The sequence below is a fragment of the Chelonoidis abingdonii genome, chromosome 1, assembly GCF_003597395.2.
Source record: "Chelonoidis abingdonii isolate Lonesome George chromosome 1, CheloAbing_2.0, whole genome shotgun sequence".
NCBI lineage: Eukaryota > Metazoa > Chordata > Testudines > Testudinidae > Chelonoidis > Chelonoidis abingdonii.
The window spans coordinates 213,791,959-213,811,711 of NC_133769.1; the positions used below are offsets into that span (position 1 = coordinate 213,791,959).

The window sequence follows — 19,753 nt, forward strand, 5'->3', positions numbered from 1 at the left end:
TCATGTTGTCCTGATTGCAGAGTGATTAATTGCTTTTTTACAAAACAATATTACAATAACAAAATTAATGATGATGGCTTTACAAAAACAAATGTAAAGCAGGTTTTTCTATAATCACAAGCACTTTTCTACTCAATTTTGGCTTTCCCCAAAGGTGACATTCAGAAGAAATTGAAACTGTGAATTCTCATTCTACTATTTGGTTCACTGAAGATATTCCAGAACGTACCATTATGATAACACTGTTTCTATAGATGGTCACCTTCGAATGAGGTTTCTGGATTTAAATTAATGTATTCTTAAAAAAAAAAAAAAAAGAGAGCGAGAGAGAGAGAGAGAAATTGAATGTCTTTTCTTGTTTCCTTGTTCAATACCTTGCATGCCTGGTGAGTAGGGATATTCAACCTACTTTCAACCTGTACTTAACTGAACATTTTATTTTTGCTTTTCATTTCATTTGTAGTTTCTGTTGGCTAGTTCTGGTCAGTAAAAAAAATAGAAATGTATAAGCAGTTTGATTTGTGAGTGCTCTAGAGAGAAGGATGCAGTTTTTTGTGGGCTCATAGGCAAGAGTGTGGAAACAGAGCAAGGAGACCATATGACCTGGTGGTTTATGGACAAAGACATAGCTGTGAGCTGTGATTGTCTGCCAGCTTTGACATTATTTCTGAAAAGCAGATTAGAAATTGCTATAAGAATCACTCAGAAACTATGCTAAAAATCAATCTTAAATATTATTTGTATACAAATATTGAAGAAAAATGCAAATGTTGAGACCAGTAAAACTTAAAATAAAATTATAAGAATCACATTATTTCTAAAGAAGATACAAAAGATACCCACAGTTTTGAAATATAATATACCGTTACCAGTAACTGGTTTAGAGAACACATTTATATCCAGCAGCACCAAACCTGAACAATAATAGATTCACAGAAAAACTACACTAAAATGATGTCCAAAATGTAAAAGAAACAGCGTGTGAAATCTTGGTTCCATTGAGGTCAATAGAAGTTTTGCCATTGACTGGAACCAGGATTTAGACATGCAACATGGTGCCTTAGGACCCAGTCTTTCAAAGATATAGGGAGCAGTCACAAGAGTGTTTTCATCAACTTCAGTACAACTACTCACTTGAATAAAGTTACTCAAATTTTGCAGGATTAGACCCTTTTATTTTAGAGCTTAAAACAAAATTCAGGCCTGGCCAGCATTGTGGCCTATCACATTAGAGATTCAAGTTCCATTCTTAGTCCAGTTCCTTCACTCTTCGTCTAGCTCCCTCCCTCACCCACTCCCTAGTCATCAAGGCTAGTTAAACATTGTTAAAAGTTTTACTCAGCCTGCATGCATTAACTGCATAAATCTGCTTGGTTTTAAATCTGAATTGGGCTATGCCGTCCACATTTAATATTTTATTATTGTTTGCATGACATCATTGATTGTGATACTTTAGTCATGTAAAAAGACATGGTCTCTGCCATAGGTGTATTATATTTTAAATAAATGTTTTTGGAAATATACAAGTAGATATTAACCTCAAAATGTAGGTGATTGGGATTGAACAGAGACCAGAACTGACAAAACACTGCTCATTTCAAATCCTCCTACATCCACAACAGCTTAATTTTGTGTTTACAGTTTTTGTAACTGTTTTTCGTTATGAATTTCTTATCCTTGTTGAGATTTTGGCATACATGTGCGTTTTGAAATTATTAGATTTGTCAATAGAATTTTGAAACAAATCTTGAATAATCCCCTTCATCCCTTGCCGCTCTCGCCTCAAAATGTGAATTGCCTACTTTCCTGTATTTTCACCTTTTTCCTCCCTGAGTTAAGATTGGTGTTTAACATAATGAAGGTTCTGGAAGGCTTGTTAGAGGATTTCAAAATCAGTAATTGAATATTCAAATTTTCCTTAATAAACAAAATAAAAAGCACATTTTTTCCAATAAATGAACTAATAATTGTTTTAGTTCTTACCTTCTGTGTAAGTCACATTCATAATAGATTATGATACATTTTGCTGAAAGGATTAGTTTAATAAATGCAGTTACGATGCTGATTTATTTTTGAAGCCTGCTAAAATATATTTTTTTCAAAGACGGATTTATAAAATCTGTAATACATCAGTTTCATAGTTGGTTTGAATTAGATACAGATAAAGATTTACTTGTGCAAAATTCATCCTATCATATGTGCAGAGCTAGTAGTGCTAATAAATGCATGCCAAGTATTTGTGTGTAAAGCTTCTTGCGCACACGTCAAGGTCACATTTTGAAAATTTGCCCCTGAAAGAAAGTGCTCTAGATTAATCCTTTCTTAAATGAATCTATAATTGAAGGTTTCAAACTTCATATTGATTTGTAATAAAAAAAAAGTTAAGCTCTTTTTCACCAAAAATCATTTTTAATTTGTTTAAGCAGTTGAAGTATGACCTTCCATACTTGTAAAAAAGGAAGGAAAGGAGGGCGGAAAGGCTTTTCTTGAGGCAGTATTACCAACTCTGTATTGTTGTACATTCCTGTACACACATACATCCAGTTTCAATTATCTAGATTATCTAGTAGATTATCTGCTTGTCTTTTTGGTAAGTGGTTGTCCATTATATTTAGGCAATCAGATGAGGGAATTTTTCTTTAAAAAGCTTGAATGGGGGGTAATGGTAGTTGCAGTATCATGACGAGATTGCCCAAGTTTCATTTCTGAAATACTGTCACTCACACTTGAGTCTCCATGAAGTGTTCTACAAATAAGTCGGAATACAGTCTTACGAACACTGCTGGACATTAGGAAATACATAACTGGATCTAAACAGCTGTTGAAAGCTGAAAATAAAAGCATTATCTCATTGCATTTGTGAATTATCTCCTTCCAGTTACAAGATGTGTGTTGTAATTGTGATGTAATGTAGACAAATCGGAATATGTGAAATGGTACAAAACACAGGGTGAAAATAATAAGTACAATGAAGGAATTCCGTGCTGTGGTGCTGTACTTTCCAGCATTGGGAAAATCTGCTCTTTTCTTGGAAATTTTCAGAAGGTTCTCCGCAATTTTAATATACGAAAGTATTAGTAGAAAGAAAACTATCCAAAAGACTGTAGCAAGAATATAGTTTAAAATTGCCTCCATTTTTGCATTCTGTTTATCTCTGTAATGGAAGCACATAGTCGAATTGTATTCTTCCCTCTTAACAGAGTGAGCAACTGTCGTTATGAATCCTATTACTGCAATTGCCCACAATATGCAACAGATATATCTGCTTCGTGTAGCTGTTAACATTTTTGGACGTCGTATAGACTTGTTAATTTTTACATAACGATCCACGCTAATTAATCCCAGCAGTATGATGCTAATGTACATGTTCATATAAAATAGGGTTCCTATAATCTTGCAGAAAATCAATCCCAACATCCATGTGTTTCTGTTAATATGATACAGTATACGGAAGGGGAGGCAGAAGATCAGTAGAAGGTCTGCAATGGCTACGTTAAGCAGGTAAATCTGGATAGAATTTCTTTTGTGATTAATGTAGAAAAAAGCAAACAAGGCTATAATATTGCCAGCCAATCCAATAACAAAAATAATGGAGTAAAAAATGATGAAAACAAGAGACAAGGCGCCTTCATTTATGAGACAGACAGTAGCATTTGCGGTTTCCGAAGAGAAGTTTCTGGTTAGCTCAGTTTGGTAACTCCAGAAGACTTCCTTGTATGAAGAAGAGTTCAGGATCTCAGGTGAAGTTGCCTCCATCGTATGTTCGAGCTTTCTTATACTGTCCTATAAGGATGCAAAGGGAAATACATAAGAGTTGTTCACTATGGTATTAATTTTGTATGTTAAGTTAATTTGTCATAGGCACAGTCTTAAATTATTTATAGATGTTTAAAGGCAGCAACAATAGTAGCAAATACAAATATCTATAATTTATTAAGTACCATCGGTTGTGCAGAAGAACTTTAACCAGATTTCAAAATTATTGAGGCACTTGTATGTTATAGCCTCTTCTGTTCACACTTCCACTGAGTGTGGAAAAGCAGATGCTGATACAAAACTCATGCAAAAGATCATTTATAGTTTTGTTGTAATTACTTTTTAAAATATAATTCTTTTGTATGTTGTTTGAAAAACACTTTCTGTGAGGGAGAGGCAAGACAAATTATACTTACCATGTTTTATTTTGTTGTGTATATTTATATTTGTTCCAATAAATACTGAGTGCTGAGTTATTTTCACACTGTCTCTTACTTTGAGTTTGTGAGGAGGGGCAGGAAGCCACAATAACACCAGAAGACAGAGGCTCAGCCTTGGCTTCACATTAGAGTTAAAAAAGATATTTTTAATAGAAATGTCTAAAATAAGTGTTTTCCTGAAGGGGCAAAACAGCAATGAAAATAATAGAATGATGTACGTTTGATCAAGTAAGTAATTGACTGATTTCTTCACTTTCGTACTTGATTTGTATTCTACATATTTTGCTAATAACACTATTTAGTCTGTTAAGTCTCTCTTTTGACATTAATTTGTCTGATTGCTAATGGGTTCTTTTGTTTTTGTTTTTTTGCATGAGAACATCTGTCAATATGGAAATTTAAAATACTGGGTTACAGAGTAAATGACAGCTTCATTGAGTTTAGGGTTTGTTTTTTTAAGCCAGATCTTTGGTTTTGATAAACTCACAGTTTTACACTTGTTTGTACTCTTATAACTCTAACAGAACAACAGATTTGGGGGGATAACGGGGGGGGCGGGGGGGGAGAGTATCCCAAATTGCGTCCTACAGTAAACTTTCATCTATATATTAACTCTTTAAAATATAGAGTATAATTGAATATGGGATACAATTTTAACAGTGCAGATGGCAACAATATAATACAGAAGAAAAAATCTGAATATTGCTAAGAGCTAATAATATGCATAAAGATGTACACTTGAAAGATTCAGAATAATTGAATGGAGGATCTAAAATATTTTTGTATACCATGTTGACTGTTCTTATGACAATAGTAATATACTGAAAATGACTTCACGCTATGTAAATAATCTTATACAGATTGTAATCTTATTAATATATGTCTACAGTATTGTCATACTGCATTACTTAGGCCACAAACTATTGTAAAAGAAGTAGGATTGATCTGATAGAGAGCATGTTTATTGCAATTGTACTTTTCAAGATGATCTTTCACTTTGCTAATTTAAGCGCTCTTAGTGGGGGGGAGAACCTTGATACTACGATTTATATAATTTTTACGGAAAATAGAGAAGCAAATATTAAGTTATATAAGTATTGCAATCTTTTCATCTGTCAGGGCAAATGCTATCACAGATATCAAATCAGACATAATTTACTTAAATTTTGAAGCTTTTAATTAAATGTTCTAAGTTTCTGAATGGTCACAAGTACCTTTATAATCTATATTAATCTGAAATTTGATTTAGCATATCTTTAATTAAAAGAGAAATACTCACATTCTGATTAGTTACGGACCTCTTCTGCTGACTGTTTTCTAAAACACTTTAAAATGGAAAGAGGAAGATAATGTGCCTGTCTTATTAGAAAGCTACAGAAAAAGCTTCTCTATGATAAGAATCAGTCCAGTCAGCTAGATAAACTTCCCGTGTTGCTGTGGTGATGTTTCTGGCAAAGATTTTTTTTTTGTTTAAGGGTTTTTAGAGTTTATAAAATTGAGTCACGGTTTAAAATAGTAGTTTTGTTTTTTGCTGAATCTTAATCAGTTTTTCTGTATATATTGTTTTGTCCAGGGCGCAATACAAGAGTAATTGGACATGTTGACGTTTGTCTAGAAACTTTTGATGGTTTCCTTCTGGAAAAATAATTAAGGTGCTTTTGGCTTGGATGCATCTGCTTCCAAAATTCTGATAATCAAAAACTACAATACCACATCCATAATTTGATTTGAGTCGAGCTGCCTCTGGAATCTTCAGATTTCAGTTAGGCTAATTAGGAAGCTATATCTTCTTATCAGGGGCTACTATTTTTTTCTTAAGAGTTTGAGTTTTACATAAAACAATTCATAGACTTTATGAGAGAGTGCTTCATATTCTCTGCCAATATGGCTCCTTTTTGCTGCTCCAATGCCAAAAAGCTGGAATGGTCATTTAACAAGCTGTCTGGAGATTCTTCCAACACGTGGTTTTTGTAGCCAGGGATAAGAGGGCATGTCTGCAGTATCATTGCACTCCAGCAATCCCCAGCTGCTAAAGCAGCCCTCTTGGGACCGTGGTCAGGCACAACTTAGAACATCCCTGAAGCTGCTCTAAGATGTTTTCTGGCCTTCACTGATTCCAGAACTGGGAAACCACAAAGGTAGCATAGAGCTTCATTTGGTTTAATGGGTTTTTTGTCGCAAAGGAAGGTTTTTGTGAATAAGCTGTAATATAGTTTATACTGCGTCTTAACAGAACTTAACCATATACTGATATAGAAACACATCTCAGGGATAAGGGATTGGGAAATGTAGGGTGATACTCCTTGGAGAAGTATTATTAACTGGGATATGGAAGAAGGTGTTTTCTACTTGTGTTTTGCTTTTAATATGATCCTGAATTAAACAGAATATTTTATTGTAGTAGAAATTGTTGTAATTAGTCCTTATGTGTTTCTGGCCAAAGTAGATTCTTCCATAGTTCCACTCATCCATAGTGTGTTCAGCCTTGCATATTGGGAGGTTGTGTAGCAATTCTTCCAGATTCAGGAGCTCAAGTTCTTTGTAACCATATATGATGACTGATAAATACTCTATAGTTAGTTTTTATTAAAATACAGCTGGAGCAATAGAAATGACTGTGTAACAAACTGTCCTCTTATTCAACAGATCTGTTCCATTTATGCCAGAGGTTTCAGCAGGTTAATGGCAGTGGCACTAAAGTTAATTAAGCCTATCAGATATTTATTCTACAAGTTCTAACTTTTTCCAGAAGTTTGGTGCTAGAGAGCAAGTCCTAGTACATATGGCAATACATTCCTGGAAACCCCAAAATCACCCAAGGGACTGGGGAGGGATACAGGCATTGTTCATCAGTAGCTTTCAGTTTTTCAATTTCTACTTAAATTATTCTCCAAAAAGCAATATGTAGTTGTGACATTGACCCAGTTAAACATGCTAACTTTAATATGATTGATTTGACAGTTGTGAGGAGATGCAAAAAATGCTCCAAGGGTTCATTGTGCATGAGGAACAATTTATACTCCTGGGGGAATTCTGAAACAAACAATTAAAAATTCTGCGCACAATATTTTAAAATTCTGCATATTTTATTTGTCAAAATAACACCATATAATCATGTCAGTTTCAGTTATTTAGCAACAAAGAGTCCTGTGGCACCTTATAGACTAACAGATGTATTGGAGCATAAGCTTTCATGGGTGAATACCCACTTCATCAGACGCATGTAATGGAAATTCCTTTCCATTACATGCATCTGACAAAGTGGGTATTCAGCCACGAAAGCTTATGATACATCTGTATCTATAAGGTTCCAGAGGACTCTTTGTTGCTTTTTACAGATCCAGACTAACATGGCTACCCCTCAGATACTCAATTATTTAGGTAATTTATTTCAAAATACTTGTCAGCAACTATGTTTGTAACAATACAAACAGACACACACAAGGTCCTCCTGAAATAGAGAGTTAAAAAAAACCCCATGATGAACCACTTCATGCTTCTGTGCCCCCTCCCAGAGCCCAGGCAGAGGGTCAGACACCCACACCTCCTACCCTCCATAGCTCAGCTGCAGGGCTGCCCCCCAGCCCAGACACGCATCCACTACCCTCTCAAAGCCCAGGGATCCTGAGGGAGAAACAGCCTAATGCTGAGTTCCAGGCTTATATAGAGTTTCCTGCATGTTGCCGCCTTTCTGCAGGGCGGGGAACTGCAGTTTCTAGGAACCCTCTAGCTCCCTTCCCCTCCCACTGGCTGTTTCTTCTGTTGGGGAGCTGAGCTCTGATGGATCCAGTGGCTCCCTAGTGGTGGCCAGCAACTCTGCAGCCCATTTCTGTGTCAGGGGAGAAAATTCTGCTCAGAACATTAATTCTGTGCAAACTCTGCATTGCTCAATGTCACAGAATTCCCCCAGGAATAAACTTAGCTAGATGAATTAAATCCTGGCTGCTGTTCCATAGCAGGTTATATATGTGTGTGTGTGTGTATGGTCTGTCAAGCAATTAAAAAAATTAATTGCGATTCATCGCACTGTTAAACAATAATAAAATACCATTTATTTAAATATTTTTGATGTTTTCTACATTTTCAAATATATTAATTTCAATTAAAATGGAGACTCCAAATAAGAATTTTGTAGTTCTTATGCTCAGTTTATATTTATTTTTGATTACAAGTATTTGCACTGCAAAAAAACAAAAAAAATGGTATTTTTCAATTCACCTAATACAAGTATTGTAGTGCAGTATCTTTATCATGAAACTTGAGCTTACAAATGTAGAATTACTGAAGCATGAAGGGGCATACGAATGTTCAGCATATCTGACATGTAAATACCTTGCAATGCCAGCTACAAAAGTGCCATGAAAATGCCTATTCTCACTTACTGGTGATATTGTAAATAAGAACAGGGCAGCATTATCTTCTGTAAATGCAAACAAACTTGTTTGTCTTAGCGATTGGCTGAACAAGAAGGAGGATTAGAGCCTACAAGTCCACTCAAAGTTTTACATTGTTTTATTCTTGAGTGCAGTTATGTAACAAAAAAAAAAAATCTACATTTGTAATGTGCACTTTCATGACAAAGACATTGCACTACAGTACTTGTGTGAGGTGAATTGAAAAATACCATTTTGTTTATCATTTTTACAGTGCAAATATTTATAATAAAAATACACACTTTAATTTCAGTAACACAGAATATAATATATATGAAAATGTAGAAAAACATCCAAAATGAATAAATTTCAATTGATATTCTATTGTTTAACAGTGTCATTAAACAGATTAATTGTGATTAATTTTTTAATCAACAGCCTATATATATATATATATAAGCCTATACACACATATATAAAAAAAAAATTCCCCTCTCACCCCTGTGGGTGGTATGTGTCTTCCTCAACCTCGGGTCCTCTACCAGAGGCCTGGGAGTTTGAGGGTTCTGCGCAGTATCTTAGCTGTTCCTAGCACTGCACTCTTCTGGACAGAGAGCTCTGATGTTGTTCCTGGGATCTGTTGGAGCCACTCACCCAGCTTAGGAGTCACAGCCCCGAGTGCTCCTACCACCACTGGGACCACTTTGGCCTTCACTTTCCACATCCTCTCTAGTTCCTCTTTCAGGCCCTGGTACTTCTCCAGCTTCTCATATTCCTTCTTCCTGATGTTGCTGTCACTTGGCACTGCTATATCTATCACCACCGCTGTCTTCTGCTCCTTGTCTATTACCACGATGTCTGGTTGATTGGCCAGTACCTGCCTGTCCGTCTGGATCTGGAAGTCCCACAGAATCTTAGCCCTGCTATTCTCCACAACCTTCTGTGGAATCTCCCATCTGGTCTTGGGAGGGTCTAGCCCATACGCTGTGCAGATGTTCCTGTACACAATGCCAGCCACTTGGTTGTGCCGTTCAGTGTATGCTGTTCCTGCCTGCATCTTACATCCTGCCACTATGTGTTGGACTGTCTCTGAGGCCTCTCTGCACAGTCTGCACCTTGGGTCCTCTCTAGTGTGGTAGACCCCTGCTTCAATGGATCTGGTGCTCAGTGCCTGTTCCTGTGCTGCTATGATCAGTGCCTCAGTGCTGTCTTTTAGTCCAGCCCTTTCCAGCCACTGGTAGGATTTCCCAATGTCAGCCACCTCAGCTATCTGTCGATGGTACATCCCATGCAGGGTCTTGTCTTGCCATGGCACTTCTTCTGCTTGGTCTTCCTCCCATGTCTGCTGCTGCCTCAGGCATTCTCTCAGCAGCTCATCTTTGGGGGCCATCTTACTGATGTACTCCTGGATGTTCCGGGTTTCATCCAGGACAGTGGCTTTGACGCTCACCAAGCCCCGCCCGCCTTCTTTCCGGCTGGTATACAGTCTCTGGGTGTTGGACTTGGGGTGGAAACCTCCGTGCATTGTGAGGAGCTTCCGGGTCTTCACATCGGCAGCCTCCATGTCCTCCTTTGGCCAGCTCACTATACCGGCAGGGTATCTGATGACCGGCAGGGCGTATCTATTGATGGCGTGGATCTTGTTCTTCCCACTGAGCTGGCTCTTCAGGACCTGTCTTATCCTTTGGTGATACTTGGATGTTGCTGTCTTCCTTGCCTCCTCATCGTGGTTTCCATGTGACTGTGGGACGCCAAGGTACTTGTAGCTGGTCTGTATGTCTGCTATGTGGCCCGCTGGTAGTTCCACCCCATCAGTCTTGACTACCTTCCCTCTCTTCACTACCATCCGGCCACACTTCTCCAGTCCGAATGACATCCCGATATCCTCACTGTAGATCCGCGTCAGGTGGATTAGCGAGTCGATGTCTCGTTCATTCTTAGCATACAGCTTGATGTCATCCATGTAGAGGAGGTGGCTGATGGTAGTTCCACTCCTGAACCTGTACCCGTATCCAGTCCTTGTGATTATCTGGCTGAGGGGGTTTAAGCCTATGCAGAACAGCAGCGGGGACAGTGCATCACCTTGGTATATGCCGCACTTGATGGCCACTTGTGCAAGCTGCCTTGAGTTGACTTCTAGTGTTGTCTTCCATAGTCCCATTGAGTTCTTGAGGAAGGTCCTTAGTGTCCTGTTGACTTTGTATAGCGCCAGACATTCACAGATCCACGTGTGCGGCATTGAGTCGTAGGCTTTCCTGTAGTCAATCCAGGCTGTGCTCAGATTGGTCTGTCTAGACCTTGAGTCTTGGGCGACTGCTCTATCTATGAGCAACTGGTGTTTTGAGCCTCTGGTGTTGTTCCCAATGCCCTTCTGAGCTGTGCTCATGTACTGGCCCATATGGTCCTGTAGCTTGGCGGCTATGATGCCTGATAGGACTTTCCATGTTGTGGGGAGGCAGGTTATTGGCCGGTAGTTGGATGGTTCTGTTCCCTTGCAGGGGTCTTTCATGATCAGCACTGTCCTTCCTTGTGTTAGCCAGTTTGGGTGGGAGCCTGCTGCTAGCAGCTGGTTCATCTGTGCTGCTAGGCGTTCATGCACTGCTGTTAGTTTCTTTAGCCAGTAGGTGTGGATCATGTCTGGTCCAGGTGCTGTCCAGCTCTTCATGTTCTTGACCCGCTGCTGGATGTCTTCTACTGTGATGGTGACTGGTTTCTGTTCTGGGAGATTGCTGTGCTCTGTTCTCAGGTCCTGCAGCCACTTTGCACTGGTGTTATGAGTCTTCTCTTTCTCCCATATGTTCTTCCAGTACTGTTCAGTTTCTGCTGCTGGTGGCTCTGCTGTTATTGTGTTGTTGCACTGCAGTTGGGAGTACACCTTGGATGGTTCTTTGGAGAACAGGGCATTTACTTTTTTGGCCTCTGCTTCTCTAGTGTATCTCCTTAGCCTGGTAGCCAGTGCTGTGAGCCTTTGTTTAGCAGTCTCTAGGGCTTCAGATGGAGTCAGGCCCTTGTATTTTTTCAGTAGCCGAGTCTTATCCTTAATCTCTACACCCTTCTGTAGTTCCACCAGCTGACTAACTTCTCTCCGAGTCGCCTTGATCTTATCCTCCAACCTCATTTTCCAGGGTGGGTACATACTGTTGTTCTTCTTGATCGTGTAGCCAAGCATCTCCAGGATTACAGAGGCTGTAGCGTATACCAGTTCATTGGTTTGAGTTATGGTGGTAGTAGGGATTGTCATAAGGGCTCTATTGGCATCTTCTAACATACTATCTGATGGTACTTCTCCACTGAGCCTTGGTAATCGGTCTCGAGGATTGACTGTAGCTAGTTTCTCCATGATCTTATGCCTCATATCAGCTGCTGTGCTCTGCAATGGAGGAGGTGGCAGTGAAGTTTCAGCTTCAGGTGTGGGCTGCACATCCACTTGTTCTTCCAGGTCTTCTTGAGTCTGGGATGTAATGTGGAGTTGGTCTATCTCAAGCTGTGAGAGCAGCTTCCTCTTTACTATGTTGAAGCGTTGGGTAACTAGCTGTTTCTCAGTAAGTGTGGATGTAGGTCTTTTGTCCATCCACAGTCCCCTCATACGTTTCATATATCCCCTCTCATTAGGTCTACTGTTGTAGTAGCATTCCATCAATTCCAGGTTCTCTTGTCTCGTCCATGAATGGTTTGTTCCAGTAGCCCACTTATCGTCAGATTGTCCTGGTTCCTCAACATCTGGCACGGACCTTGTTAATCCGGGCGACGTCCGAGCCGGCATGACTCTCCTAGTTCGTGTCACTCTCATATTTCAGGTAGGCAGGTGAAGCGTTAGGGGGTCTTTTGCCCAAGGACCCCTACTGGAAAGTTGGGTACCAACTGGGATTTGAACCCCGGTCTCCCGTATCAAAGGGCGGTCTCCCGTATCAAAGGGCGGCGCTCTTAACCACTACGCTATCCAGTATATATAATATTTTTTTTTGCATTGATACACAAAGATTCCCTAAACTCCTGCCCCAATATAGTTGCATAATAGTATTAATTCCTGTATTTTCCATCTCAATATTACTGTTGGTATGAATTGTGGAAGTGTAGAAGCACAAATGCCATATGGGGAATCCGTGTCAACACCTAAGTTGTTTTTTTATTTTTTCCCCAAGGTCACTATTTGCTAGATATCTCATACAGGCAGCTTGCTTCCCTTTTGCAGGTTGAAATTTGTGCTGGTTATGTTGGGATGGGCTTGAGCTCCAAAAGAAGGTTATTTTGTTTATGTGAAACATATGGTCTCACAGAGACGGGATGTTTCTGCTGGAGAACTGGAGCCACATCCTGCTGAAAAAGTTGGCAGACTTTCATGAAGTTTTATTTCTCATATTGTCGTGACTTCAGGCTGTGTTCTCTGTGACCACTGACTAGCCCTGATGAGGCCTTGCTGTGTTAAGGCAAGACCAGAGGAAAACCAGCAAGGGGTGAGGTGCTTATGCTGTACCAAAATAAAAGTTTGAAATGAAGAAGTAAAAAGATGCCAAAGTGGACTCCATTCAACACACAAAAACTTAAGCTTCTTTTTGATATATTACAAAGATATTTTCAGTTCTTCAGCAGGTTGGATTTTTTTGGTATAATCATGTCTGCTGGGTTTTCTCTTTTCAGCCACACTGCGTGCTACTTGCTTCAAAGGAGAATTCAGCACCCGTAAAGCTTGGTGGTTTTGGGGTAGCTATTCAGTTAGGGGAGTCTGGACTAGTAGCTGGAGGTAAGAATTTAATTTTGTGTTTTGCCTTCAAAACCTTATGCTGAGTGTGTGTGGTGTGTGTATAATGCTATAGCATTAAAAATGTACATTTCCAAGAGGAACATGCTCTACAAATTAAAAATTCTGCAAACATTTTAGTATGCAACTCATGCACTAAAGGTTTTATGAACTTTATAAACACATACTTGATCAGTCTAAATTATTAATTCATTAATAGTATACCTATATTTATTGTGTAAATATAAAGAGAAATTCCCTTAAAAATTACAAGTATAATTGCTTTGATCAAGTTACAACTGAAAAAATCAGAAATTCTTCCATATCAGTATGTCCTTTCATCATAGTTGACACACAAAAAGAAACAAAACTGACATTAACATTGAAATTAAGGCCAAGGAAATTGAATTAAGGATTACTATAGCAGCCTTAATGTTGCTCTGTTCTGCCCAGGTGTTATAACACCTACAGTTTCCTGTCACATATTGTGGTCACATGAGTTATAACCTGTGGATCTTTATAAATTATAATGCTGTAGTATGGGTATTGCATTCGAGTCTATTTCTTGATACATATATATTTACTGACAGAATGCTTACATTTTTCTGTGAATTTTATTTCCTCTAGCTACCTTCCATATTGTTCCAGACAATAGGGTTATGCGATATTCAGCCTGCACAGATGAAGACCCAATCAGTTTTCTGATGACTTCATTGCCAGGGTAGGGGATTGATGCCAAGGATTTCATTAGGTTTTCTTTCTACAAGAGGGGAGCAGTTGCACTTCACCTCCAAGCTTCTTGAAGTGCTGCCTCAACTTTCTCTCCTCTAATGCTTGAATGGATGTTGCAATCTGGCTTCTGTACACACCACTGATACCAACAACCATCAGTCTCTTCTGGATGTGTCTGAGATCCTCTTCTCTGTACTTGTCCTTCTGAGCCATTGTTATTGAATAAGATAATTATTTCCTTCTGCTCCATCTGCTTTTTTCCTGAGCTTTTTATGTCTTTATGCTCTCTGGGTTTTTATCTTTTCCAGCAGCTTCTTCTGCATCTCTGCTTCTTCCCCTTTTTCAGTGATATTTCTCGAGTTTCTAGTTTTGATTCTTTCCTTTTCCTCCTTTGTTGCTGAGTGACTTTATCCACTCCTTTTGTTTCAGCTATCATTACAGTGCTGCTCGTCTTACATGCCTGGCTCCTTCAGACATCTTCTCCTGGATATCCAACCATTATCCCAAGCTCCACCTGACAAAAACTGAATTTATCTCAAAGGTTCTTTTGCCCTTCCCTTTTCTGTCACCATATACAATTCTATTATCCACCCGTGACTGAGGCACTCAGCCCTGTGTGATATCTTCATCCCCTATCATTCCTTCTCCCTGTGCTGCTACTGTTTTTAAATCCTGTTCATGGCTGTTTTGAAGCCTCTCTAAAATTTGGCCTCCTTAATCCCCAGTGTGAAAATCTTCCTCTATGTCTTGGTCATAGTTTGCCACATTTAGCTTTTTTGCTGGCATCCCCTCACCACCAGCTTCAAACTCAAATCTGCTTCTCTTCCTCCTCTTCTTCTTCTTCTTCTTCACCTTCCAAGACCCTACAAAACTTCACTACACCTATGTATAGTATCAAGTCTTATTTGTACTACTTCTCCCAAGTTTCCCTCCTTAAGAGACTCCTTATCTTTCTCCTCTCATCTTCATGCCCTCTTTCATCCTGTTCGTTATTATTTGAACAACATTCCTCACGTCTGGCAAACAATCCTCTTCCTCCTCCAGAAATCTTTCCTTAAAGCATACTTTTTCACAAAATTTTGGAAGGGTGACTTCTGCAAGAATTCTTCTCTTCAACCTTACGTCATCCACTGTATATCATATAGGTCTGAACTGTGCTGTCTGTAATCTCCTGGGAGCAGATTATCTACCTGCGTATTTGTTCAGAGTTTAGTATGCTGTCAGCACTCATCAATAAGCTCTATTTGTTCTTCTAGTTTTATGTACTGTAAATAAGTTTTGTTTTGTAACTTTAAAAAAAAGTTTCATCACTCCTCATCTGTCAGGAATCTGCTGTATGAATTATGGGAGCTAGAGACTTTATAGAAGAACAGGGAATTTATCAGCAGCATATCACCAGTTCCAACTGTTTGCAGTCACAGATGTAATTTTGAAATAGAAAGTTGCAGTTTCTTGAGTTCAAAAACTAACTCTGTTTCACATAAACAGTTACAAATTATATTTCTCCTCAGCTGCAGAATGCTATGTATGTGCTGGTTTTTTTTCAGCCAAATTTTTTTTAAGTATTGTTGACTTAGGCAGTACAGTCCCCACACTTTCTTGATTCTGCTGAATTTAAAAACTCTGTGTGTTCCTGGCCTGTAGTGGTCTTCAGTAAATCTTAAAAATGTGCAGTGGCAGAATTGCTGCAGATGCTAGATGCTCACTGACATTCACAAATCCATAGGGAAGCAGGAGAAACCAGTACCATATATACTGCATGCTTGTCTACATGAGGAAATTTACTGACAGAACTATGCTAGTATAATTATACCAGTAAAACTCCCCAGGTGGACATCCTTATTCTGGGATAAGAGTGCCTTTTTCCAGGGTATGTCTACGCTGCCCACATTACAGCACGGCCGTGGCAGTGCTGTGACTTAGGCAGTATAGACACGTTTTATCACCAGGAGAGCTCTTCCCCAGTGATTTTTTAAAAAAAACACCCTGAGCAAGCTATTTGGCCTGGCACTTTTCAGCGCTAAAATTTTGTCGCTCAGGGGTGTATTTTTTTCACACCTCTGAATGACAAAAGTTTTAGCGCTGAAAGTGGCAGTGTAGACACAGCCCCAGTTTACTTTGTCACTTTGAAAGTGGTATAAGATAAACCACTGTAACTGCATTGGTGTAAACTACCCTATACCAGAATAAGTATAGCAGTATAATTATACTGGTATAGTTCTGCCAGTAAATTTTCCCATGTAGACAAGCTATTGTTCAAAAACCCTTCATTTTACATGTAGATCGGTATTTTTGCAGTGATTTCTCTAAAATATATATATAAATATATACATCTGAGTTCTTCATGGGAAAGTGCCTGTTTTCTCTACATTTTTTACAGTGACATGTCTGTATCTGACAAGCCCAAATTGCAGTCAGTCAGAAGAACACAATTGGAGAGAGCAGTTATTTCCTCAAAAATCTATTAAGCTTGCTTTCGAAAGAATCATTTTTTACTTTAGTAAGGCCTTGAATCTATACTATTACCAAAAAGAAACTTTGTACCACTGTAAAGGATTTTTTAAAAACAATTCTGTAATTCTACTGGTCAAGACAGTAAATTCAGTTTCCAGGTACTTGAGATCAGGCCAGGCTTTCACACTCAAAATTCTTCCACTTCTTAAGTTAGAGTCCCTTTTGCTTTGTTTGGAGAAGCCTCATCCAGCTAATTCATCTTTTCAAGCTGACAAAGCATCATTAACATAAAAGCCTGTGAGGATGTTAACACTGGACAAGTGCGTACTGGAGATAATTAACAAAAAAATTCACTCAAGGATTTTTAGAAACACAGCTATGCAATTTATTCAACTCCCAAGTCACCCGAGATTATTTTTAAGAGTCTGACCATTAAGGACACAGTACAAAATCTTTTGGACATGGAAGTCATAGTTCATTTCGCACTGGGCCAAAAAGAAGAATGTGGAAATACCAGTGTGTTCCCTTTAGTGCCATTGGGAAGAAGCAAGGTGAATTGTGTTCTGAATTCACATTAAACCATGATAAAATTTTCTCTGTATAGAGAATACATATGGATTGTCATACTTTGTGAATAGCAGGCTACTTTCATAGAGGAAGATGTCTGTCAATATGTTGGGAATAGTTCAACATATCTGCATGGTTACAGTGTGATAGAGGAGGCAGATGGAACATAGCAAGTTAGTGGTTACATGGATGTAAACTCACATCCTTGTGATCTGTGCTTCTTTTCTAGGAAAGGTGTTCAATATTATAATTGTCAGTTCTTTGGAGTTGTCTCTCAAAATACTTTCAGTGATGTATGTTTTCAGAAGCAGTAACTGTAGATCAGATAAAAACATGTCTTGACTGTCAAGTCCCCAGGTCTTTCGAGGAGGGTATGGGGTAAAAGTATGACAGAACAGAAGCACTGAGTCTGCCAGTGATTTTTTTTCACTTAGCTTATGTATTTTCTCTGAGGTTGAGCTAGTACTATTAACAAAAATAGATAAGTACAAAGAAGATAAACATATTGGTGGTTCTGCACTGGCTACAGAGGTCTTAAAACTCAGTGTTCATCTGGATAACAATTCCATTCACTTTGTTACTAGGAAACAATCTTCAAGGCCAGTTGTGCCATCCCAGTCCAGCACTGATTTTGTTCAAGGCATAACTGCTAAATATTAGTTACCTAAGAGAGCTTCCCCCAGGATCATGTAATATCCTCATAGATCAAAAAAATCAGCTTCATCTTACTAGAGAATAGGATGTTTTCTCTGCATAGGGTAATATGCAAAAAGTCAGTTCTCTTGGTGCTTCACTAGCCAGCATTCTAGAATTCTGACCAAAATGGCTGAGTAAGAGACTATCATATAGTTTGCAGAAGATCAGACTGTGGCTTTTGGGACAGTCTGAGAAGTCATGAATATTGATGGCTTCCCATCCATATGTAATTATATTCTTGGTGGGGCTAAATGCTCTACATTAACTTGCTAGACATTTCAGAATATTTTATTTTAGTTCCATACAGACTAGATTTTTAGTAGCCATTTGCTCTACATTATAATGTTCAGATTATGTGGCACGCTGTTCCTTACATTTTCTAAGGACAAGTTAGTATTGTAAACACACAATTCCTTCATTTATTCCCAAAATTTTCTTCTTTTCACTTAGATAGTACGTTAACCCACTGTATGGGGAGAAGCCTACGTAAACTAGATTTTAGGAGGAAAATAAAAATTTACTTTGACAGTGCTTTGACTCTGACAGACTTCATTTTATTCAAAAGATACAAGTTGTCAAAAACTCATTTCTGCATCTAGGTGGATTTCAAAGTGCATTTGGCAGACCTGTGTGGCTAAACAAAAGTCTATTCATGAATTAATTAAGGATCAGTCTACTTCCTCTATAGCAGTTTTGTAGGCAAGGAAGGCCCGTGCATCAATTGTTGTAACTTATCTGGATACCATGTGGTCTTTGCTTTTATACATTTTCTGGACCTTACAATCTAGATATCTAGTCTAGAGATACATCTTTCAAAATAAGGTTTCTTCAAGCAGTAGTCTTTACTGAAATTGAAAAGTATTTTTTTTTCATTATCTAGTCATCTCCCTCACACCTGCTTTAAAAGTTTCTGTTGTCTGGAATAATGTGGAAAGGAATTAGAGGTAGTAAAATTTAACCTATCTGATCTAGTCTGTGATTCCTTTATTCCATCCACATTATTCTAGACATCCCACTCTTTTTGGAAATCCTTAATTTAAAAACATTTTACTCTATTATGAGAGGTCGGATGGTGATGTTTGTTAGTACCTCACATTTTTTTTCCCTAAAAATTATTTGTTCCAGTTGTTCCCTTATACATCGTTCAGACACTACTGGTGTTGAAAGAATCTCCTACTGGTGTCTTGGTCATCAGTCCCCTGCCTTAGGGATGACAAAATCTGATTGGGTCTCTATGTATACTCTTCTTGTGGAAAGCATAACCCTATTGTCTGGAATAATATGGAAGAATCATAGAAACTAAATGATCAAAGGTAAGTCAAAATTTATCTTTGGCACTTGTGAATGGTTTTAAGATTGGCAACACTGGAGACTGAAGCTCTCTGTTTATCCACAGAACACAAAGCAAAATTATCAATTGGGCAAGCTTCCTCACACTACATTGTAATGTGTCTCAGAACTGATTGATCTGGAAGGGTCCCCTGTAATGGTGAGAAGGCATAAGTCTCTATATCTATTCAGACTTTGCATTCTTTGCTGAAACAGGCAACATAAGATCATTTTGTGATGTGGACATTTGTCAACAGAGATTGGACAGACTGCCATCATATTCAGCACATGCCACTGAAGAGCCTTCAGATGGTAATGACCTTCAGTTACTGATCTGATTTGATCTAGATCAAATTAGAGTGTGACCTAGAAGCGCAAAGTTATGTTACCCATTATAGTCTTCCAGATCATCCAGGCCCCCAAATATTTTCTTAGTGGTAAGGTTGGTAAATGCTGCGAACTGTCATGGAACACTCTGATTAAAAATTATGTCATCTATGCTCTAATATCATGGACTTTACAGGGAAGCCATAATTCTGAATTTCCTCACTTTGATCTCAGTACTAATGTTCTAAAGTGGTGTTTTTGCTAGTTTAGTGTCTTTTTAATAGCAGTCCAAACTGCAGTTTCATTCTTTTGTCTGAGTAAAGGGGTCTCCATAGACTTGC

General features: G+C 38.5%; 2 protein-coding genes across 14 annotated transcripts in view; one reads left to right on the plus strand and one right to left on the minus strand.

Moving 5' to 3' along the window:
* Positions 1–19,753, plus strand: part of CASK (calcium/calmodulin dependent serine protein kinase) — a 442,447-nt gene that overhangs the window by 267,416 nt on the left and 155,278 nt on the right. For 12 of the 13 annotated variants that reach the window (XM_032806527.2, XM_032806492.2, XM_032806483.2 and 9 more), the window contains one exon: positions 13,208–13,310. In XM_032806527.2, coding sequence (XP_032662418.1) covers positions 13,208–13,310 — 103 coding nt within the window. Of the gene's footprint in view, positions 1–13,207; positions 13,311–18,977; positions 19,070–19,753 lie in introns of those variants that run through there. The other variant, XM_032806574.2, reaches the window with a different exon arrangement.
* On the minus strand, positions 1,033–5,522 carry GPR34 (G protein-coupled receptor 34). Its single transcript, XM_032806595.2, has 2 exons — positions 5,476–5,522; positions 1,033–3,783 (listed from the first exon to the last, which is right to left on the minus strand). Exon 2 carries the CDS (start codon positions 3,754–3,756, stop codon positions 2,620–2,622), a length of 1,137 nt encoding a protein of 378 aa, XP_032662486.1. The 5' UTR covers positions 3,757–3,783; positions 5,476–5,522; the 3' UTR covers positions 1,033–2,619.